We start from the raw sequence: 26258 nt of genomic DNA, 5'->3' as shown, positions 1-26258 counted from the left end.
CAGAACGTCAGGTAAGAGGACTAGACTGCTGGAGAATGCACATACTGATGTTAGGGGAAGCCATCAGAACGGCAGAAAATAAATGGAAGGAAGCACTTAGACTCAACTCAACTCAAAGATTCAACTCTGAGGAAAAGGGGTAGTGAAGAATACAGAGAAGGTACCCTTTAGACAGTAGAAAGAATGAGTGAGAATAGTTAGGTGCCAAAGAAGCCAAGAGAAAGCGTAGGTTGAGTGTCCAATATATTCAAAGAAAAGATGATAAAGGCAGAAAAAGCCTGTGGATTTAGTATTAAGAAGAAGACTAGTGAGCTTTTAAGTACCTAAGCAAAGTGATAGGGAAAGAGATCTAAATGAAAGTGTGTTAAATAAAAAGTAGGGGATGAAGAAATAAAAGCAGGGGCCGGCCCCATGGCTGAGTGGTTAAGTTTGCGCTCCCTTCAGCAGCCCAGGGTTTCGCCGGTTCGGATCCTGGGCGAGGACATGGCACTGCTCATCAAGCTACACTGAGGCGGCATCCCACATAGCACGGCCAGAGGCACCCACATCTCGAATCTACAACTATATACTGGGGGGCTTTGGGGACAAGAATAAAAAAAAAAAGATTGGCAACAGTTGTTAGCTCAGGTGCCAATCTTTAAAAAAAAAAGGAAAAGCAGATGTAGATGTTTTTGAAGTTCAAAAGAAAGCATTTTTTAAAAAGTGATTGTGATTAGGTAATATTATAGTTTTTAGTTACTTATTCAAATACCTAGGCCATTTTCATTTATCCACTTTTTATTGCCTAAACTGTCCTGCCTTGTACTGTTAATTAGCTTGTACTTAGGAATAAAATAGTCAACCAAACAGCTCCAGAGGTTAAGGACTGTGTCCTGTATTTACATGTATTCAAAATGATGCCCTATAGAGTGCTCTGTGTATAACAGACATTTAACGTTTTGGAATAATCGAGAAGGAAAGCCAGACATTTTATATAAGATAATGATATTAGCAATTTTAAAGAAGGAAGAAGATTTTTACCATTTGAAAAACTAAACAAAATGTTAGAAAAATCTTATGATAAAATTATTTACTATGTTATCTTCTAGTTTCTGTCACTTAGCCCAGTCTTGGGTACCTAAAATGCTCTCAGTAAACACACACTGATTTAAAGGCTTGTTAATTCAAAATTAGTGAGCTTAACAGAGCACATCATGAACTTCCCCAGAGATGGCACATCAATCATATCTCCATGATGAAATCTGGTTCTGGTTCAAGTTTCTGTTTCAAGGACATTACCTACTACAAACCTGTTCGTACCAGAACCATTTTTCACATCAGTAAAAAAGGAGAAAACCGACTCTTCAAATGGAGCCCCCATCTCACTCCCCACCACCGTCTTCTTCACTGACTCTTTGCTCTGAATTTCTCTCTCCATGCTGGTTTAACTCACTGCTCAACCGAGGCTCTGTCCTGAATTACTGTTTTCTGGGTCAGTTCCTAAATAGGGGCTTCTCCTCCACCCTAGAATGGGACCGGCCACCAGGGAAGTGTTCCAGAAAGGAACATGGCAAAAAGTTTATAATCTTTAAAGCAAAGAAAAGTGTTATGTTTAAAAGTACTCTGTCAGAGACATAACAACTCTAAATTGTCTATCTTATTGTACCAACTACAAGGAAAAAGATGAAAAGAACGACTTCTCAGGCTTAAGTTGTCATTCCTTCTAGTATCAGGTAAGGTACAAATCAGAACTCACAGGAGAGAGAAAGCCAAAAATAAAATTATGTCTTTGAGAATATCCAGAACAAATAATCTTTTGCTTTGTAACACAGAGGTTACATAAATCAACCTCTTTAGATAAGACTATAACATCAGAATAGTATACACTATTAATACAGATCAGCACCAACTAAAATAGATATTTATCTTCACAAGGCATAAAAAACTCCAAAGAAAAATATAAACACATGAAAAAACATTTTTGTTCCTATGAAATTAAGTCTGTTTTTGACTACCGTAATAATAACGCACTACACTTGGGCCTTGATTTAGGCCTTTCCTTCCTTCAGGTTTTTGAAACATTCAGAATGAAAGCATTTCCTTTAAACCTGGAATATTTGATTCCACATGGAAATTATAATACCTACCAACACACCAGTAAAAGTAGCAATGGAATGGACACAATTTGCACTTGAAATACCAAAACTCAAAAATCAATCAGCAGTGGTAAGACTGGCTGAGAGGGAGGAAGGAAAGAAGACAGAAAGGAAAGAGGGAGGGAGGAAGCCCTAGGAAAAAAATAATTATTCTTGGTAATTGAGAAGAAAATTCAAATTTGAAATCAACAAACTATTACTTTTAAGGGTTAAATCATTAGAACTGTTTCTCCCTGCTCTATTTCAATATTTTCAAAATATATCTAGGCTTTGAAAAAACGATTATTTGACCACATCCATTTAATTAAAATCAACATGCTCCGGTTTCAGGCACAGTAGGAGAAAATTCTTTGTGGGAGAGACGAATATTAAAAAATATATATTTTCAATTAAAAATAACCAAAGAAAAAAGCTATAGGAAAGATAAATCAGAATAAATACTCAAGGGAAGATGTGGTATAATAAAGAAACATTAGTAAGCTGTAAAATCCACAAAACAGTTAACATTTAAGTAACATTAATGTGGTTGTAAAGTTCAATGCAAATACTATGAAAAAATTTACTATGAAAAAGAAATTGTATAGCATAAAAAAGGATGATTGGTAATTAAATTCCAGATTATTTTAAAAGATGTGTGGAGGGAGGGGAATGAAGGGGAGGAAAAAAGAGAATTTAAGCCTGCTAAAATTTGCAACATTTCAACCACCATACTTTTCATTCTTAAAAGAGATACACAAGTTCTTATATTAATATATATTGAATACAGAGATAGGGAAAGTAAAAATAATGTTTAATTAGCATGTTAAAATCTTTTAATTCACTAGAGAATATAGGAACAAAGAAAATGATCAAAATAACAGGAAAGTAACAGAACAAAGGAAACAAAAAGAATGCATTATAAACAGCATAAAAGAAGACAGAAGAAGTAAATAAAAAACCTCAGTTGTATCAATAAATGTAAACAAGTTATATTATACTATTAAAAAAGATTTAGATTAAGTCCAAAGAGATAAATTTAACCATACATACGCTCTTGATAAGAATCAACCTAAATGACAGAGAAAGGTCAAGCATAAAATTGGCAAAGACCTGATCGATATATGCAAAGAAAAATAAACAAGTGGTAATATTAACAATACATAAAGAATTTGAGGCAAAAAGCTTTAAAAAAGAGAGAGAGGAGTCTCTAATTTTAATAAAAGTTCTATCTGTGGAACAAGTAGCATTAAGTTAAATTTTTAAGTTAAAATTGTTATATATAAATTGGCACGAGAAGCTAATGAGTTATCAAAATTTCTCAGATCAAAGAGAAAAAACTAATTTAAGATATAGTACACTTGAGTAATATCATTAATAAAGCAGATTCTATATAGCTTTATATTGAATGATATTATAATATTAATTATAATAATATATAATGCATAACATATATTGTATATATTTATCTATATATTATAGATAAATATATAAATAAATATAAATATATAGAATAATAGAAATAATAGAAAATATATAGAATAGAAATAAAAATATAGAAATATATTTCTATATAATTATATAGAATATATTATATAGAAAATATACCTTCTTTTCAAATCCCATGAACTATTTACAAAAAGTGATCCTATACTGGGCCACAAAGAAACTTTAAAATTAAGAATTAATAACGAAAGGTTAGCAACAACAAAAATTCCACCAACAAATATAAAAAGCTAATCAGTTCAAAAACAGAAACTTCTAGTTATAATATAAGTAACTACTAGGCATATAATGTACAACATGATGATTACAGTTAATAGTGTCTTATGATATATATGAAAGTAGTTAAGAGAGTAAATCCTAAGAGTTCTCACGATAAGGGAAAAAATTGTTTTCTTTCTTTGCTTTATCTTTTTATTCTATCTATAGGAGATGATGGATGCTAACTTAACTTACTGTGGTAATCATTTCATAATATATCTAACTCAAACCATCATGCTGTACACCCTAAACCTATACACTGATGTATGTCAATTATATTTCAATAAAACTGGAAAAAAAGAATAAAGAGAAAACATTATTTAAATTAATTCCAGGGTCAAAGAGGAAATCAAAATTGCTCTCACGGAAATTTAAGAAAAAACAAACTTTATGATACCACTAAAAACCATAAAATACTTATAGGTACGTCTACAGAATATGTGCAAGATTTGTATAGTGAAAACTAAAAACTGCTGATGAGAAATGAAGGATGAGTTCAATAAATGGAAAGTTATAGCATGTTCTGGATCAGAAAACAAAACTATTAAGATGTCAATTCTCTTCAAATTGATCTAGAGATGCAAATACCAGTCAAAATCCTAGTGGGCTTTTCTGCAGAAATTAATAAGTTCAGGGGCCAGCCCGGTGGCATAGCAGTTAAGTTTGTGCGCTCTGCTTTGGCAGCCTGGGATTCGCTGGTTCGGATTCCAGGCGTAGACCTAGCACCGCTTATCAAGCCATGCTGTGGCAGGTGCCCCACATATAAAACAGAGGAAGACAGGCACAGATGTTAGCTCGGGGCCAGTCTTCCCGAAAAGAAAGAAAGAAAGGGAAGGAAGGGAAGGAAGGGGGGGAGGGGAGGGGAGGGAGGGAAGGAAGGAAGGAAGGAAGGAAGAAATAAATTGACAAATTGATTCTAAATTTTATATGGAAAGGCAAAGGAGCTAGAATATCCAAAATAATTTCAAAGAAGAAATCCAAAGGTAGAGGAGTCACACTACCTGATTCCAAGACTTCCTTTAAAGCTACAGTAATCAAGACAGTGTACTACTGACTTAAGCACAGACACAGAGACCAAAGGAACAGGATAGAATCCAGCAATAGACCTCTATAGATAAGGTCAACCGATTTTCAACAAAGATGCTAAGGCAATCCCATGGAGAAAGGACAGTCTTTTCAACAAATGGTGCTGGAACATCTGGCTATCCAAATGCACCTTGATTCCTACCTTGTACCATTTGCAGCAGTCAACTCAAAATGGATCACAGAGAGCTAAACATAAAACCTAAAACTCTAAAATCTCTAGGAGAAAACATAAGAGAAAATCTTTGTGACCTTGAGTTAGGTAAAGATTTCCTAGAGAAAACACAAAAAACACAACCCAAAAATGAAAAAAATTGATAAACTGGATTTCATCAAAATAAAAAACTTCTGCTCTTCAAAAGATACTGTATTAAAGGCATATACTGGCAGGAAATATTTGCAAAATACACATCTGATAAAGAATTCATATTCAGAATATATAAGAACTCAAAAACAAGAAGATAATCTTAAAAAACACGTAAAAGATTAGAATAGGCCCCTCATCAAAGAAGAGATATGGATAACAAGCCTATAAGATACTCAACATCATTAGTCAGTAGGGAAACACAAACTAAAACCATGATGAGATACTAGTACAAACCTATTAAAATATGTAAAATTACAAAACCATACAATAAAAAGCGCTTGCAAGTATACATAACCAGAACTCTCATACATTGCTGGTGGGTATGTAAAATGGTACAGCCATTATGGAAAACAGTTTGGCAGGTTCTTACAAGGTTAAACACACTTACCACACAACCCAGCAATTCCACTCCTAGGTATTTATTTACCCAAGATATGTCCTACAAAGACCTGTACCATAGCAGCTTTATTTATAAGAGCCAAAAAAAGGGAAAATCCAAACGTCCATCAACTTGTGAATGGATAAACAAATGGTGGTGTGTCCATACATTGGGACCGTACTCAGCAACAAAAAGGAGTGAACTACTGCTTCATGCAACATGTATGAATATCAAAAGCATCAGGCTAAGTAAAAGAAGCCGTACCCAAAAGGCTACATACTGTATGATTCCATTTATATCCTGGAAAGGAAAATTACAGGGACAGAAATCAGATCGGTGGCAGTCAGGTGGTGGGAGAAGGACAGACTACAGACAGGCCTAAAGGAAGTTTTTGGGGTGATGACAATGTTCTATATCTCAATTGTGGTGGTTGTTACACAACTATATACATTTGTCAAAACTCATTGAACTGTATACCTAGAAAGGCTTCTGTAAATACATCATATCACAATAAATCTGACTTTAAAAAAATACATTTCAAATTAATAGCAATGAGAACACTAGAGATGATTTATGGAATATGGCCAATCTGCACTAAGACGAAAACTGATAGCCTTAAGTGCTTTCATTATTAAACAAGAAGAATAAAAATAAATGAGCCAAACTCTCGAAAAAGATAAGACAGACATGTTTCTGGCAAGTCTAATCCAGAAAAGGGGGATATAAACACAAACGCAATAATAAGAATAAAATGAAATTACAAATACAGAGACACTAAAAATTATAAAGTGTTCTTCATATTGATACTAATGAATCTGAAAAATGAATTAAATGGAAAACAAATTATCAAAACTGACTTAAGAAGAGGTAGAAAACTTTCATAGGGCAATAACAATGTAATTGGAAACATTCTCAAAACACTGTCTCTGGAAAAAGTTCCAGGTTCAGATGGACTTACGGCACTTTTTAAGCTATACCTTCAGGAGATTGAAAATTTCTGTCATAGCTCTTAACTACTCCAGAGTAAAGAAAGAGAAAGCTCACAATTCATTTTATTAAGACAGCATAATCCCCACAACACAGTCTGTTAAAGTATACAAGAAGGAAAACTGGAATAATCTTACCTTTAATATAGGTTTTTAGAACTACTCTTAAAAAAGCATTTTTATGTATATGCCAGACACCACATATTGTGTCACTCAAAATATCTTAACTATCTGGCAATCCTTTATTTCCCCAGTTTATTTGCATTTCTGTTTCTTCAAACCTTTCATTTTGCATCCTCCATTCTCACTCACACCTTATGATGTTTCTTAATTAACTAAAAAAATAAAAACAATCACAAGAGACTTTCTACAAGTTCTTATACTATGTCTACCCACCCACCTACATTAGTGCCCATATACAGTCTTCCGCTGCATAATGATATTTTGGCCAAGAATGGACAACACATACGATAGTGGTCCCATAAGATTAGTACCATATAGTCTAGAGTGTAGTAGGCTATACCGTCTAGGTTTGTGCAAGTATACTCTACAATGTTCACACAACAACAAAATCGCCTGAAGACGCATTTCGCAGAATGTATTCCCCTTGTGAAGCAATGCTTGATTGTACTACTCTGTCTTCCTTCCTGTCCCTATGTGAACTAGATAGAGCGCATCCACTTGTACACTGGATCCCTTCTAGTCTCACTTATTCACGAATTTTGCTCTATCGGGTCATTTCCATCAATATAAAATGTGCTGTACTCCTCCCACGATAAAAAAAACAAACAGCAAACAAACAATATACCCTTTAGCAGTACCATCTCAGTTCTCCGCTCCCTTTAGAGCAGAACTCCTTTAAAAACATTGTCTGTATTCACTGTCTCCTATATCTCCTGTTTTCTCCAATCACTCTTTTACCCACAATACTCCAATAAAATCACTCTCATTAAGGTCACTGATGACTTCATACTGCTAAATGCAAAGGTGAATTATCAGTAATCATCTTGGAGAATACAGTGCTGCATCTCACACAGTTGATCACAGCCTTCTTCCTATAAAACAATACTATCCTGACTTATCTCCTCTCTCACTGGCTGCTTCTTATCAGGCTCCTTTGCTGGTTCTTTCTCATTTCATCACTCCCTAAATCTCTAATCCATATTCTCCCTCTAGATGACTCATCCAGTCTCATGGCTTTAAACACCACCCATAAACTGATGACTCTCATATTTCTAACTTCAGCTAGATGTATTCACTAAACTCCAGACTCATATGCCCTTGACATCGCCATTTGGATGTATGACACCATAAACTTTATATACTCAGAACTGAACTCCTGATCTTCTCTTCAAGAAATAAGCCTCCCAGGGTCTTACTCATTCCAAGTCAATCTGTTGAAGCCAAAAACCTTAGCGTCATCCTTTCTTTCTTTTATACTCTTTATATAGCCTGCCAGTAACCCATCAGTTTTGCCTTTAAAATATACCCAGAATATTACCACTTCTCACTGCTACCCCCACAACGCCCCGTTTCAGGTAACCATAGTATTTCCTAACTGGATTATTGATAATCACCTCCTAAATATTCTCCCTTCTCCTTTCCTTGAGCCTCTTCAATCCAGTCTCAACATAGCTAAACCAGAGAGAGACCTTTAGACTTAGGTTATGTCCTCTGCCTCCTAACCCCTATCTCCTGGTAACCACCATTTTACTTTCTGTTTTTGAGCATGGCCTTTTCAGATTCCATGTATAAGTGATACCATACAATATTTGTCTTTCTCTGTCTGACTTGGGGGTAGGGATCGGAGATAGCACAGATGTTGCCTAAGGGTACAAACTTGCAACAAGTAGTAAATGAGTTCCAGCAATCTAACGCACAGTATAGTGAACACAGACAACAACATTGTATTATAATTATCAAACTTGCTAAGAGACTGGAACTTGATTATACTAACCAGCAAAAAGAAATGATAATTACATAACTTGATAGCGGTGCTAATTATTGCTACAATGGCAATCATATTACAATATATCAATATATCAATGTATCAAATTAACATGTTGTACACCTTAAGTTTACACAATGTTATACGTCAAATATATTTCAATTAAAAAAAAAAGATAATGTCCTCTGCTTGAAATCTTCCAATGGCAATCCATGTCATGCAGAGTAAAAAACAAAAGTCCTTACAAAGGACTCAAGGGTCTGAATGATCTGCTCCCCATCCAACCATCTGTCTAACAGTATCTCCTACTCGTCTCCCCTTATCTAGAGTCAGATTGACCTCACACTCATGAATGCTCTCGCCTCAGGCTCTTTCTTGCTGGTCTCTGCTGGTAACGCTCCTCCTTCAGAGGCCCATGAAGTTGGTGTTCCCTCCTGTAGGTCCTTGCTTAAATGTCAACTTCTTAGTGAGGGCTCCCCTGACCACCCTATTTAAAATTGCGACCTCCATCTCCCACACTCATTAATCCTCTTTCCTGATCATAGCATTTATCACTATCTGAACTCTCTACCTAACAAAAGCAAATGCAAATCTTCTCTAGAGGAATGCACTTTCATTCGGGGCTTTTTAATTTTATTTTACTTAGGCAACATTGGCTTGTAACATTATATAAATTTCAAGTGTACATCACTATATTTTGATTTCTGTGTGGACCATTCTGGGCCTTAAAGAATTCCCACACATACCTTTCCAAGGAAAATGAGTAGCTCAAGGTAAAAAACAGCCAAGTATACAAGGAAAAAGGGTACTACATTAGAGAATCAATAGAAATAGCAGAAACAGATCTGAAAAAACTTCAGTTAGCTGGAGAGATAATTATTGAACTAAAACATATATCAGGAGAAATTATCCAGAACACAGCACAAATAGATAAAGAGATGGAAAATAAAAAGATAAGTAACATAAGGGATTAATAAAAGGGCTAACATATGTTTAACGAGAGATCCAGAAGGAAAGGAGAGAGAGACTGGCAATATCTGAAGGAATTATGGCTGACGATTTTCCAGAACTATTGAAAGACACCAATCTTATGATTCAAGAAAATCAATAACCTAGATAATTTAAGTAGAAGAAATCCATAACCAGACATTACATAGTGAAAATGCAGAACACCTAATTAAAGAGAAAAGCGTATAAGAGTACTTCTACTTCTCAGCAGTAATAACAGAAAGGAGTAGACAATAGAATCATATCCTCTATGCCTTGGTATTCTACCAGCAGAGAAAGCAGCTTTCAAGATTGAGGGTAAAATGAAGACACTTTCAGGCAAACAAAAATATTGGGAACTTCACCACACAGACAATCACTAAAGGACTTTCCAAAGGCACAAGGAAAAGTATTCCAGAGAGAAAGCCTGAGATGCAAGAAGAGCAAAGACAGTGGAAGGTCCAAATGATCACTGAGTTCATAAAACAATAATAAAACTGAGAGGAAAAGACAGAATTAAGACACATGACAACAATACATAACAGTTTGGAGGGATGTAAATGGAGTTAAAGTGTGTTCCAAGGTCTTAGTAGCAGAATTAACATAACACATATCTGAAATACAAAGACTGGGAGTAAAACGATGGCAAACAACCTACCATGTAAATACATCTGGGAGAAAGCTGAACTAGCTATATTAATATTAGACAAAATAGACTTACGCAAAAGATACATTAAAGAGAACGTAATGATATAACACGTTCACGCATTAGGAGACTTAACATTGTAAAGACCAATTTCTTACAAATTGATCTTTCTATTAAAGGCAATCCTGATCAAACTACCAATTTTTTTTTTAAGTGGAACTTGACCAGCTGCTTCCGAACTGTACAGTGAATTACCAAGGAGGAATAAAGTATGGGTATCCAGAACATATAAAGAATGACTACAAATCAACAGAAAAATAAGCAAGAGACTTGAATAGCCATGTCACAAAAGAGGAAATCCAAATGGTTAATAATAAAAAGATGTTCAACTTCTTGGGTAACCAAGAAATTACAAATTAAAATTACAACTTCTAAACTGGTAAAAATGTACAAGTCTGATAGTTCCACATGTTGACAAGGATGTGGATCAATGGGCACTCTCCTACACTGCCGTTAGGGATGTAAACTGGTTCAATCACTTTGGAAAACAGTTCAACATTATCTGGTAAAGCTGAAGATATACATATTCTATAAGTCAGCAATTTCACTCTCAGGTATACACTCTAAAGAAACTCTTTGCACATGTGCAACAGGAGACAAATAGAAGAATGTTCAAAGCAGCATTGTTTGCAAGAGCCCCATGATGGAAATAACTCATCAATAGCAAATAAACTGTGGTCTATCCACATAATGGAATACATAACAATTAAAGGGGAAAATATGCAACCATATGGATGAGCCTCACAAGTATAACATTCAGCAAAAGAATAAAACTAAATATTTTTTAGGGAGGCATATATAGATAAAACTATAAAGAATGAAGAAATAATTATCACAGAAGTCAATAGTGGTTTCCTTTGGGTAGGTTTTAAGGTTCTGATCAGGGAGGACTACGTGAGGGAAGGGGGCAGGGCTCTGTGATCTGGCAGTGTTCCATTTCTAGTCAGATGGTGGCTACATGGATTTTCACCTACAATTATTATTTAAACTATTAAATATACATTTTACGTACTTTTCTGTATGTGTGATCTCTCTCACAATAAGAAACAAATGAGAAGAAACAATACAGTGCTCTTACTGGGTTAGGTTCCCTAAAGTGACTGAGCACATTCTCTTCTTGGAAAGACAATATTGTTTAGAAGAAAAAGCACTAGAGGACAGAGATCTCCTAATTAAGTTCTTAATTAAGTCCTCTTAAAAAGCTCTCTTAAGCATATTAAGTCTCTCTGACCGCTAATTTGCTCATCTACTAAATGCAAATACTAATAACCACCCTTATCTCATGGGATATTTGTGACTATCAATCGTAATATATTGAAACTTTAGAATGCAAACAAACAAAAAACAAACACAGCAGCTTACTTGCACTAATCTGAAATTGAAAGGTTTCTGTTACATTGTAGCTATGATGATACCAAGAGATAATAAAAGCCATGAAAATAAAGGTTGAATTCTAATTTTCCATTTCACCTTAAATAGCATTTTTTTAGAAAATGGTACATCTGTTATCAGTAATGGGTAAACAAATAGGGTTCCATCTTGAGAAAAAAATAAACGTAAAACATTAATTTAACCTCAGAAATGCTATAAAAGATGTCACATTAAAAGTCGAGAGATGGATGAGATCTGCTCTTGCATTTACAAAAGAAAACTTAAAAATGGCTTTCCCTCTCTGTGAAAAGGAGAAAGATACTTTGTCAAGTTACCCATCCAGCACCTTCCTCCTAATAAATCATAGCATCAAAACTGTTCTTCCTAAATTGAGTAAAGGAGACAGGAATAAAATAAACAATTTAACTGGGTTTCTCAATTAGCCTTAGTGCTGCTATGGGAAAATTAATAAGATATTGAGAGACAAGTCTAATTCACTAAGACAAAAACTTAAACCATAGAAGTTTTATGTACTTTGCCACTTATAAAATAATTTCTGCCACAAATATCAACAATGCTCTTAGAAATTTTTCATTTTCAAACACTTAGAAGATGACAAAGATGATATAAAAATATAAAGCAAAACAATTTACTCTACTACAATGTTGTATTATTTTTCTATATAAAATATTAATGTTCAAAGTTCTACATACCTGAATGTTTTCCCTATTCCAAGTATGTGGTGTTTTATTGGCAAGTAATTTCAGATCTTGAATAGCAAGTCTCTTTACTGCTTTTCTGGGGTCATTCTTCAAATACTGCAATAGAAGCTGAATCTATAAAGGAAATGTCACTCCATGAACAACACTGTCACTGAAATTATCATTAGCGATGCAGTGTGGTTTAGTGAAACTTTCAGATTTGAGACAGGGCTCGTTTCAAATTGCAGCCCTGTCATTTATCAGCTATGTGCCCATGTTTGGATCTCTTTCTCCTCATGTATAAAAACATACTATCACCTAACTTGTAAGGTTCCAGCACAGGGCCTGGCCTTTAACATTCAATCCCTTCTTGCCTTTACTGCTAACTCCATGCTCTGCTATGTACCCCTAACCCCACCTCATTTCCCTCAAAGGCTCCTAAGAATTAGTACTATGAATATAGAGAAGGAAAAAACAAGCAAAGGGAAATTAAACTGATCTTTATCAGAGAAAGAGACTTTAGTATTATCAAAATTCATGGCTTACTTATTTTTTAGCACATAATACGCAAGTTTACTGAAGAAAAGGCAGTTTAAAGAAAATTGAAATTACCTGCTTAGGTGTATCAACCAAAGATGAAGCTGCAAGTAGAGTAAAAGTGTGCAAAGAAACAATCACCATTTTGGTGGAAGGATAGGACGTGACTAGCTGTTGCAAAAGCTGACGAGCACTGGACGCCAGAATCGCATCATGGTGCATGTGCTGTAGGATGGGGATCAACTTCAGCTTCAAGTCTACTGGTGTGGCTAAACCTAGATACAAAAGTAATTCTTAGAGACCTCTCATCATCACCCTTTATAGTATTCCAGATTTAAAAGGTATGATTCAATTAGCAAAATGACCATTTAAAAACAAATAGTATGCTAATAGTATGTTCATAATATTAAAGATAACTATAGTAAAGCTAATCAATAAGTTCAATAGTTTTTTTCCAGAAGTATTTATCATAACATTAATTTTTCAGTAATTATAAAATTACATGCTGATAGCAGAAAATGCCTTCAAAAGGCACAAGAGAAGGTAAAGTCATATTTGCTGCCTATGTCTTCTCATAGCATACCAAAAAGAAATACATATACACAGATGCTCATACATTCAATGGCTACAATTTGATTATATTTGCAATTTTAATTATTTCCTTCAACATTAAGTCAAGATCAGGACGTGAACAGACTGTGTGTGGAGTGCTTCCGAAGCTCTCTGAACTTTGGTATAGCAATGCCTTTCTTTACTGCATACACAGCAGGAATCCCTGTGAGGATTAACTCCAATGCATCTTTTCCTGTCAACATCAGAACTAAACAGACCAAAAAACTCTTTTCTTCCACAGCATGGCTTTGTGGTGATAGAGTACAAAAAACTGTCAATCATAAGGTACAGCATATATGCCAAAAGCTAATTTATACTCTGCAGATCACTGGTTTTCCCATTGTGAAATAACTGTTAGTGTGAATATACGACAGCATTTCAACTTCCAGCGGTGGCTTACATCAACAAACTCCCTTGCTAGTTGGCCTCTATTTGGGTTTGGTCAAAGCACAGAGCCCCAGGAGATGAAGAGGGAGAAAAATGAGGTCAGAGCATCTACTCCCTGGTTTTCTCTCTGCAGTGTCATATCACGCTTACGTTATTATCATTTTGATGCTTAAGGTACCAAATACATTTGGACACTGCAGACCATTCTGTCTTTGAAACTCTCTCTCAGTGGCTTCTGTCTTTTCATACTCTTCTTGGTTTTTGTCCTTTCTCTGACTGCTCCTTCTCATTCTTTGTAGTCTCCTCTTTTATCCATACTTCAATTTCTGGTATTCCTTGGGGTTAGTAATAAACGCTCTTCTCACCCAATGTACTTTCCCTGAGTGAGCTGATGTAATCCCATGGCTTCCATTATCAGCTATATGCTAAAAGACTGCTTCCCACTCCTCCCCCGTGCCCTCTGAACTTCAGATTTATATATCCCATTACCTCCTGGTTATCTCCACTGGGAGGTCTCAGAAGCATTTCATACTTAATAGAGCCCAAAGAGAACTTCTCATCTTCACCATGAAATTGTTTCTTCAAAACTTTTCCCATTTCAGTCTCTGATAACTTCATCATTACAACTCCTCAGACCTTGGAGTCTTTCTTGATTCCCTTATTTCCTCACATCCTACATTCAAACTTATTAGCAAATCTTGTTAGTTTTATCTTCAAAATATAACCCAAATGTGACTATGTCTTTCCAATTCCATTGCTACCACACTGGTCCATTTCCATGACCATCTCTTGACTGGATAATTACAAAAGTCTCCTAAATTTTCTCCCTACTTAGGCCTTTCCTCATGGCAGACTCCTGTCTCACATACCCCCCAACCCCCTTCTCTGCAAGTCTATTCTCAATCAACCCAGTAGTCAGAAGGATTCTTTGTGTGTACAGACATTTTTACTGAAGGTTTAGGGAGATTCAGAGATTCTAACTTTGGAGTAACACAAGCTTAAAATTAAATGTAAGGATATTTTATTCCTAAAACTCCCCTGCCTCTTTTGTTTCTTGGGCTCCAATCTTCCCCCACCTTGCCCCTACTCCCATTCCTGTGCTTTTCTCTCCATCTCTTTCAACTTCCTAATTCCTGTTCTTTTGCTTTAATTTTCTTACAGCTAAAACTTAAGTAACAATAATGGACCTTAACTGTGTATATTAATGGATTTCTATATATGAATATACCCATATAACCATCACCTCGATATATAGAATACTCCAGCACCCTAGGAGGCTCTCCTATTCTATGAAGATTAACCTCAATGCATCACCTGTAGGATACATTCACCTGTATAGCTAATATTACCTATTTAGAAGGATCACCTGTATAGCTGACATCAACTCCTACTATGTGCCCTCTGTTCAGATTTAGCTGGTGGAGAGCCCCAGCAGGAGATGGGAAGAAGAATGAGATCAAAGTATTTATTCCCTGGTTCCCCCTCTGCAGGGTCACATCAGGTCACATCACACTGAAGGTCAGTTTTCCAAAGTGGCCCTCCTGACATGACTCCAGGTTTCTAGTACCACTCTTCCCCTGCATACTAAAAGGGTGCAGGACTACATTATCTCTTAGAGTTTACCCTGCCCACACTTTTGTAAATGGTTTCTTCATTAAATCCTCCTTGGATTATCTTAATTCAAGTGTGACATCTGTTTTCCACTGAGATCTTATTTGATACAGCAGGCATTGAGTAAAAACCTGCTCAATGAATGAGTGATGCTTCCTTCTAATGAGAGCTTTCTGCAGGAGAGCCCTTTCCTAGTGGTGGGGAAAAAAGACAAAGGAATAAAAGGGAACAGGACAAAGCTCAACCCCTATATCTTGGTCTTCAACTGAGATTTTATTGTGGCTCCACTTCCTTTTCTGTAAAACAGACATAACAGGATTACCTCTCCAGGCCTGCCAAGTTGCACAATTCAAAGACATGCCATTTGGAAAAATACAAAGAAAGTAGTGGTCTCCAGAGTTGTGCAATGCAGTAGCCCCAGAACTCCCTTTTATGAATATTATGAGGGTAAATGGGGTTAATAATGTAAAGCATAGTATGGAAGACGAGATTTAGGAAACCAGGGCCTTGTATGCTACAGTAAGAAATTTGGCTATGATTTTATTTGCAAGTAGAAGACAACGGAGGGACAACAGAATACTGGAGAGAGAGCTACAGACCAGAATGTTCTTCCCCTAAACATCTGCCTTTCTAACTCAAACATCACTTCATTAGAAGCCTTGCTTGATCAACATACATAAAAAGAAAAGTCTCCCCTTCCACCCTGCCATCTAATCCAGGGACTGACTATGCTCTTACCTCGCTTTTCCTCCATAGCACCTGATAGGTCATATTTTTATTCGTCTGTTGCCACTCCCCTTCTTCAGCCACCAGAATGCAGGTTACACGAGGGCAAGGACTTTGTTTTGTTCTCTACTGTATCCTAAGCACCTAGAACACTTCTGGCATTTGCAAGATGCTTAATAATGAATGAATAAATGAATGAATGGCAACCAGCACATAATAAGTACTTAATAAATGTTAGCAGCTATTATTAATATAAATCCCATTAGGTAACTTCACAATACTAAATGAAGCATACATACCTTGAATCATTTCACTGATTTTGTTACAGATTCCTACAGCAAAATCCCTTTGGAAAGAGAGAACAGCAAAAACTTTAAAACAGAAAAATTAAATTTGCTTAAGTTTTCTAAGGACTTGAAACAGAACACAATCAGCACAGGAGAAACACAATACTCCAAATTGTAACTAATATTCCAGCAGCCAGGTGCCAAGGGTGGGGTAAGAAATGCAATTGCCCAAATTCCCACCAGCAATGGGCTTACACCAACACTGTTCTCATGTGGTATCAAGGAAAGGTGCTCTGGTTTACGAGTGCTGTTGCCACTGGCATCACTGAGTGACATTGTCTGAAAGATTCAAGGTCACCATCTCAATCTACATTGGTTTAGGATATATTTTTAATTAACAGTTGGTTAAATAATCAAGAAAACATATTGTGAATATTCTGAATTTTAGAAAAACAGAGCAAGTATGAAGTAGCAGAAATGCAGCAGGAAATAAGAGTAAAATCTTACTAAAAGCCAAACTACTTAAAGTCAGCCATGTTTTTTTATATTATATATGTGTAAAGTATTTTCCAATGTGCTGCACTTGATTCTGTTGCAACAGAAATACCACTGAATGTTGCAAAAGTTAATAATAACATGAATATTTGTGAAAAATATTATACAATATGTAAGGAAAGATAATACAGATAATATTATCAAACTTGGCTCATTTAGCCACAATAAATGATACATAAGACATGAAATACTTCCCCTCTGCAGTTCAATGGATGTCTACATAAAACATTTCCTGCCATTAAGATATCATTTGCCATTTTCAATTTCATTCTCTCACAAGTGGAGTTTTCCACAGGCTACACGATAAATGATCTCTTGACAGCTAATGGAACGTGTGATTGTGTATTCTTGTGTTTTCTAGAATTTTCTAAGATAGTAGGTTTACTGTATAAATGTTTTCTGAGATTAACTCAGTTTGTTCTCATTTCTTCTCCTGTGCTCTTACTATCTTTGACTGTACCTATTATAACCTTTGTAACCTCATTACCATCCAATACATCAACGTTTTGAAATCTGGCGGTTTTCCTTGTGCTTATGCAGAAACACATCAGGAAGCATACTTTGTCGTGCTTTGCAATAAAATTTTGAAAGATTTTTCTAAAATTTTATCTAAAATTGTTTCTATTTTAGTATTTAACAATACTTTATTCCAAAATAAAATAAAGTTTATTTGCAAAGTATTTTTCTTATACTTAAGAACGAATCATTGGTTTGAAAAAGAGATTAGAAGATTCATTTTCTCAACCCACAGCTGTACTGTGTAGGTCTAAAGATGCTGAAAAAGATGAAATTGACATAGCACAGAGTTTTCTAACTCAAGGAAGGGAGGAGTCTATTCTAAAAAAATGGCAAAATTGTAAATAAGAAAAACAAAAAAATACAGCTAAAGCTATCCCTCCACTTTACAGATGTTAATAATTTAGCTTATTGTGCCTTATAAAACAAAACATTTCAAAAAGTATTATACTACCAGTTTAGCTGCAGTTTCATTTTGAGACTAATAAATTAGAATTAAAAAAAAGAGACTATTTTGAAGGTAGATGTGATGTGCTCTTTAAAAGCAAAAAATTGTTTACTACAGCTTTTTAAACTAGAAATAATAAGAGGATAAGCTATCGTAATGCACTGGCCAGAGGAGAGTCCATAACAGTTGAGACCTGTGCAGCTGACAATGATGAATACCTGTTGAATGAAAAGTCAGTAAAAGAAATCAAGGCACTGCCGCTTTTCAACATTAGAGTAACTCATCAAATAAAAGATTTAGCTGCCAAGATGAAGACTGAGTTATAGGTCACCTGCAGAATTTTATTTCTGCCTTACAAATGGACAAATCTACAGACAAGGCTGCATGTGCTCTTTTGCCTGTAATTGTCTGGTATCAGCACCACCTAACCAGAGAACATCATCTTTTACGTGATGTCTAGGCAACAAAAACTATTTGCGCTGAAATTTTCAAAGTGAGTAACATTTTTTAATCTCTTGGTTTGTCCTGGAACAACGGTGTTGATATCTTCATCTCTGGTGCCAAACAGTGAGTAACACTGCTGGCACCTTAGCAAGAACTGTACCAGCAGTCACTGTATTCTTCACCACTGCGCACTCACATTAAAAAAGAAAGCAAGCCAGTTGTACTTACAAATGTCCCTGATAAAACAGCGAAAATTACTAATGATATTAAATTTCAACCCTTGAGTAATTGTCTTTTTAACATTTTCTGACAAAATGGAAAGCGCACATTAAGTACAGAGTGGTTGTCTCCAGGGAAAGCACCATGCAATCATCTGAATTATCAGACGACCTAGTGATTTTTTCATGAAACTCCATGGTTATTCAGATGCGGCTATCTGGCAGACATTTTCTCCAAAGATGAATAAAGTAAGCTTGTAACTTTAAGAAAAATAACTGGGAAAATTTTCTGCCAATCTGAGCTTCTAAGCAAAAATTAGAATTTCAAAAAACTTTACCTGTCACCATGAGCTTGACAGCTTAATGTTTAAAGACTTTCTTGATGAGATCAGTGGTGATAGTAACAAATGTGATTCTTTGATATTATACAATGAAATGGGTCAACACTTGGAAGACCTGCGTAACAGTGAACCAGTATTTTCCAAAAGACTAATGCCTAAGTTATAAAACCACACACGGATAAGAGATTCCAATGGATTTCAATGCAACATAGTACAAGTTCATTGATATGGTTTTAGAGTCCACACTGCAATTAACTATTTAGAAACCATTTGCCTAGTTACGGCATAGCATCAAAGAAAAATATTCATAATTACCTAAGAAGCCTTTAAAAATACTCCTCCCTTTTCCAATTATATAGCTATGAGAGGTTGGTTTTTCTTCATTAACCAAAATAGCATTGCAACAGAAATGGCTGAATGCAGAAACAGATGTGAGAATCTAGCCAGACATTTAAGAGATTTGCAAAAATGTAAAACAATGCCTCTCTTCTCACCAAGTTGTTTTGGAAAATAATTACTTTCATAAAGATATTTTTATGTTAATGTATTAGGAATTTGTTATTTTAAAAATGAATTAATAAATATTTTTAAAATTAAGCCATCTTAATTTCTAATATACTAAATATCAATAGCTATAATCCACATAAACAAAAAAGGCTCTTTGAGGACCTCAATAATGCTTGAAGAGTATAAAGGGATTCTGATACCAAATAGTTTGAAAACTACTACTCTAAGATATCAGCTTCACCTTCAAGAGGAAAAAGTAAGTTTCAAACGTCTTTCAAGTATAAGGCAAGAGGTATACGAGGTACATATAGATGACTTGTTCACTTTTCAGGGCACTCTTGTACTTGTTATTCTTTCTGCTTGGAATAATCTTCCTCTAGACTGCTGCCTCTTCTTCATCATTGTTTCAGCTTGAATGTCACCACTTCAGGGAGGCCTTCCCTGATCACCCTATCTAAAGCAGCTCACTTAGGTCATTAACACAAGGACAAAACTGCGTTATTTTTTTAATCACAAAATTGTTTCATTTTTTCGTAACATTAACAAGCATCTGAAACTGTTTTGTCTACGTAACAATAGGGCCTTAATCTTTTCCACCTCTATTCCTGGTGCTTAGAACAGTGTCCGGACATGATGGATATTCAATAAGTATTTCTTCATTAACTATATAACAACTTTTATAACAAGTCAAAATTTTAAAATGTTACAGGCCTTTAGGGCCAATAAACTGAAAATCAGAAGTCTGAAGTTTTCTTTTTTTTTTAATCTAATAATATTTTTAAAAATTCTGAATGTCAACATTAAGAATGTATGTTAAGAATATATAGTATCATATGGTGAGACCAAACAGAATAACCTGATTTTCTAGCTACTCCCCCCACCAAAAACAAAAATCAAATCTGACAACACTGGGCATTCATTTTTGCACTGTCACAACTGGCTGGCGTCAAGGGGCAGACACTCTTTAGACGGCAGTTCACCACAGCCGCCACTAGAGGACGCCTCTCTCACTGACAATGCTTCCCTGGTCCCTGAAGGCACCTGAGTTTGCAACTCCTGCTTTGTGACCCAGAGACTAGCTCTTTAAAAATATAAATTTTAACCTTTTTTAGAACAAGTTAGATGTGGTTATGGCAGTAGATGGGGAAAAGGGATTAAATAAATTCTCAAGCTCTTATTTGGCCAGTTATCTCTAATTTGCTTAAGATCTAAAATTGATAAATAGAGATAGTAAGACAAAAATCCATCAGTATTGGTTGAGATATCTGATCCCAAGCCAGCTCATCATTGCTGCAGAAAGAGGTAAATGCTAATTTCAAAAAAGATATATTTCGTTAATTTCACACTGATACATTTAGATAGCTCCTTCAGGCTTTCCTATTACATTAACTTGGTATTTTTAAATATCTCAAATTATATCATATTGAAGCCTGGTATGTTAAAAACCGCTTCAACATAAACTGTTAATTCAAATGTTTATTGGTCATGAATTTTATAAATGAAGAATCATGAGATTTCTATGTTACTTCGTCTTAATCTTTTCCAAGACAGATGAGAAATTCCATAACTGATAAATTTAGATTCTGATAACGAGAAAAACTCAACCAAAAATGATTCTCATAAATAGAATCTAATCACCAAAATATAAATTTATCATCTAAATCTAGAAAACTATTTTTGTAGCTACTGGAAGTACATATTTAATCTGACAGATTATAAAGTACTGATACCTGGACATTGGTAATCAGATGATAAACATTCACTAGGTATAACTCCTATCCAATAAAAGTAATTTTTAAAAAGTTCTTTCAATACCAATAATTCTCAATAAGAAAAAAATGCCAATTTTTAAAAGCACAAATAGCAATTGTATTTATTCAGATATTTATCTTAATTACTGCCACATCTACTAATTTTGAGCAGTAAGTTAAAGATTATATGCTTTTTATTCTCTACTCTCCTTTTCCAACGAGTAATCCTGGAATTCTGAAAGTCTGTTAAGAGCAGCTGAAGAGATGAATATGCATTTAATTAAAATACGAAGAAAGACAGGTGATGATTAACTATTTCAAGTTTTATCCAAATTTAGCAGAGGTTCTTAATGGAAATGCTACTTTTTATTAAAAAAATAACATTTATTATTCATCTGATTATAATACCAAAACAGGCTCCTGGCAGGATATACGGAAATTTATAAAAAAAGAAAACAAAAATAAGATGATATCTTACCACCCAGACACAATATTTTGAAATGTATCCTTCTAGTCTTTTTTCTATTCCATAAATACAAATATTTGGTTTTTTATTTTATTTATTTATTTTTTTGAGGAAGATTAGCCCTGAGCTGGCATCTGTCGCCAATCCTTCTTTTTGCTGAGGAAGACTGGCCCTCAGCTAACATCTGTACCCATCTTCCTCTACTTTATATGTGGGACGCCTGCCACAGCATGGCTTGACAAGTGGTGCATAGGTCCACACCCAGGATCCAAACTGGTGAACCCCGGGCCACCGAAGTAGAACGTGCAAACTTAACTGCTGTGCCACTGGGCTGGCCCCAAAATACTTGTTTTTTTAAATCTGTAATTCATATAAGATATTATGTAACCTATTTCCAAACATATTTCTAAAATATATCTGCTAAAAACTGATATAGTATTTCATTGTATGATCATATTTATCTAAGCACATTGATTGGAATTTAGGTTGCTACTAATTTTTTTATTATAACATTACAACTAGCATTTTTACAAATAAATATCAGTACACATTGCTAATTCCGTAGGATAAATTCTGGGAAGTGGATTTTCTAGGTCAAAGGGATGCACATATTTACAAAATACATATTACCAAAATGTCCTCCAGAAAGTAACACTACTTTTGATATCAGTCAATAAAGGGGATACTATACATTTTTAGAGACAGTAAGCAAGCAAGTCAAACACAGTAATAAAACCATATCAACATTTCATCCATAAGAAAAATTACTGTTCTGTAAGATAATAGTGTAGGATATGACACTCCAAATAGGTTAAAATTGGTTTGAACTCAAGTTACTGTCTTTGTCAAACTGTGCAAGGCTCTAATGCCAAAAAGCTAAACTTGAGAAGACAACAAGCAAGCAGCAATTTAGTATTAGGGCTGTATATGTTTCGGGAAGGCTCTTCAGTGTACACAGCTTCTGCCCTCAGCGAAGGCTTCCTCAACCATTCTAATCTACACTGATTCCGTCCTTTGGGAAACTCCTATTTCATTTACAGTTAATGCCAACATTTGTACTTAACTTTACTGTTTTACCTACTTAGTTTTGTTTCCCCAACATGATGTAAACTCTCTTAGAAAACACATCTTGCCATTTACATTTTTCTGTATTACTTAGTGTTTATATATATATTGATGAATTATTCCTTCAAAATCTCTTCGTCGGAAGCCAAATTATTCAAAGGTCTATGCTTACTTTGACTGTGCAGAAAAGTTTGCAGCAGCAAAAACAGCAGCTTCAACTTCTACATTATCATGTGAATCCAGGCTCTGACGAATACTATGATGAGCATTCTTCCTCTCGGGAATTATTGATGCCAGACTTCCCAACATCCTACAGAAATAGAGAAACCCAAGAAAATGGAAATATAATAAGCTCAAGATCAAGAAAGGAAGAAGCAAAAGCAAAGCTAGATTACCAAAACTAAAGTTTGTAGGTAATTCCGTAATTCTCAGGCCAATACAGAATCAACTTGAGAAATCAAGCAGTGACTCAAATTCTAAACACTTTTCCATACTTTAATATGTCAGAAAAACTACGAAGGCTTTATCCAACACGAGCAAAACTTTAAAAAATCACCTTGAAGCGCATCCCAGGTACCAAACAGAGACCAGAAATGAAACTTTTAAATGATTAAAGCACGAAAATATCAATTTTCCAATGTTGTATAAAGAAATCCATTTTAGTAAAGCATTAAGAGTACATTTTGCTATCAAGCAGATTCACAAAGCAAAAAAAGCAAGACTTTTCAGTCTTTTTTCCCACATCACTAAATATTGGTACCATGATTTTCAAATCTCTCCTCAACATCAAGAGAACAGGGGTAGAGGACGTCCCCTGGAGCTCATATCAGAATCTGCAAGAGTGAGGAAGGTAGAGTTTAGTCTACTTTATAATAAAATTATAAATTTGGAAAAGGAAAAAGATCTGTTGTTTGTAATAGAAACTGCAGAAAGTAAGGCTTGAAAAATCTTTTCAGCAGAAAGGTATGCATTTTAGAAGGCTGCAAAACACTGCAATAAACAAGAGAGTTCCACCGATGACAACCTTCCTCAAAGTAATGTCCTAAGTAATCTTCCAACTTGATATGTCTTCACCTAACTATCTTATGGAGATAATCAACTGGACCTAAGTATTAGTGCTCTTATAAATAAGATACTAAAATGGGCTAAATACGTCATTTATACTCAGTTTGAAAAGAAAGTTTTGAAATTACTTAGATGAGTTATTTTTCAAAAAAAAACAAATGGCTTTTTTTTTATTTATACAAGAAAAAGACTAGGCTAATACCGATATATCTTGATTAATAGTTTGTTATTATGCAATACAAAAGGGCAAAAAAGCATAATCCCATTGGTCACTACTTTGTCAAAACATTTCTGGTAATATTATAAATAATATGTAGCACTACATTTCAAATATCATGAATATCTTCTAGTTTCTTCTTCCATTTGTTGTTCTATTTAATTTATTTTTTTATTGCAGTAAGACTGGCTTATAACATTACATAGTTTTCAGAAGCACATCATAATGTATTCCAAATTCTGTGTAGATTACATCATTTGTTGTTTTAATTTATAAGTCTAAAGTAATGGGTAAACAATAAAATATCATTAGAATATTTTCTCTTCCCTATTCTCTCTCCTCTTTAAGTTATTCTGACTCTAAAACTGCTTAGTATTTGAAAGGCATCACCTGTTGCTTTTCTTCACGTGTTTAATACATTCTTCTAGAAAGCAAGTTCCTTGAGGTCAGAGTTCCCATTTTAATCTACCTTCTTTAAAACATACTACACCAAACTTTCTATTCAATGAGTACTTAATTCATTGAATACTTAAAATGTTGATGAAAGACATACTCAATGTTGATCTATCATTTATCAGCCCCATCTTTTCTTTGTAGACTTTGTTTTCCTCCTTAACAGACTCCTTTTTCTTAGTACTAGTATAATACTTCTCAATGAAAAAGCACATTCCTATAAAACATTAAGATCCTTTCTGTATCATATCTTTTTCTTTATAAAAAACAGTATTGTAGTCAAATATTTCACTATGGAAGGAATGAAAATACAATCACTTGTATGCTCAATACCTTTTCAAAGATGCATTTTAATAGTTGGGTTCTTTACATTTCTATGGTGATTTTAAAACCATTTTTGGGCACATTTTTGCATTTTACCATAGAGGAAATAAGTGAATCTGTTAAGGAAGGTATTAGTTTTCTCGTTTAACATCAAGGAAAGTGATTTATTACATGTCAGCTCATTAGAATGTGATTTGGGACTGGGAACAATTCTACCTCTGCACACGAGCTGAACCTCTCTTTAATTGACTAGGCCACTCCTTCCCAAACAGGGTTTCAAAAAGCTAACATAACTTTTAAATTACAAAAGTAATTACTGATTTTTCCCCTTTTAAAGCAGAACATTTTGAAGACCTCATAGTACAAACTGAAAGCAGCTGTACAGAGGTTAGTGGCTACAACATTAATAAGCAGCGACTTGGTCTTACACTGTCAGCATCTGGGGTGGTTTTGACAGTTACACAGTTTGAAACTGTTTTTATTCTGAGGCATATATTATTTAATTTATACTTACAGACAGAAAACATAAGAAACAATGATATTGAAATATAAGTTAATGAAGAGCATAAAAATGGCAGTAATTCTGTTCATGGCTTTCAGCCCCTGAAAGAAGTTTTTATCTATTTTTAAATATGATTTGTAAAACATCTATCTGACAAAGGATTGGTTATCTAGAATACAGAAAGAACTCTTACAACTCTATAATAAAAGGACAAATAATGTAATAAAATCTAAACAATCTAATGAAAGAAAACGGGCAAAAGATTAGAACAGATACTTCCCAAAAGAAGTATGGTCAAAAGGCACAGGAAAAAGTGCTCAACATCATTACCCTCAGAGAAATGAAAATCAAAACCACACACACCCATTAGAATGGCTAAAATTTAAAAGACTGACAACACCAAAGGTTGCCAAAGGTGTGATGCAACCAGAACTCTCGTACATTGTTGATGGGAATATAAAATGGTTAAAACCATTTTGGAAAAAGGTTTGTCAGTTTCTTATAAAACTAAATATACACCTACCCTATGATTCAGCAATTTCTTTCTGAAGTATGTATTTGCCAAGAAGGAAAGCATGTTCACAAGAAGTCTTGTACAAAAATGTTCATAGCAGCTTTACTTATAATAGCTCCAAATTAGAAACAGTCTAGGTGTTCATCAATAAAAGAACAGATAAATAAACTGTTATAGTTACACAACGGAAAACTACTCATCAATAAAAAAGAACGAATTACTGACATACAACAGGGATTAATCTCAAAAACACTGAGTGAAAGAAGCCTTACACAAAAGGATACCTACTGTGTGATTCCACTTCTATGG

The 26258-nt window shown here is 34.6% G+C and overlaps 1 protein-coding gene across 1 annotated transcript in view; it reads right to left on the bottom strand.

The window, feature by feature from the left end:
- Positions 1-26258, bottom strand: part of INTS7 (integrator complex subunit 7) — a 90904-nt gene that overhangs the window by 48729 nt on the left and 15917 nt on the right. The window contains exons 4-7 of the mRNA XM_001489352.7: positions 23047-23184; positions 16576-16622; positions 13016-13215; positions 12416-12538 (exon numbers count right to left, since the gene is read on the bottom strand). Coding sequence (XP_001489402.1) covers positions 12416-12538; positions 13016-13215; positions 16576-16622; positions 23047-23184 — 508 coding nt within the window. The remainder of the gene's footprint in view (positions 1-12415; positions 12539-13015; positions 13216-16575; positions 16623-23046; positions 23185-26258) is intronic.

The sequence above is a fragment of the Equus caballus genome, chromosome 5 (genome assembly GCF_041296265.1).
Source record: "Equus caballus isolate H_3958 breed thoroughbred chromosome 5, TB-T2T, whole genome shotgun sequence".
Lineage (NCBI taxonomy): Eukaryota > Metazoa > Chordata > Mammalia > Perissodactyla > Equidae > Equus > Equus caballus.
Note: the sequence above shows the minus strand (reverse complement) of the source record. Positions and strands in the feature narration are given on the sequence as shown.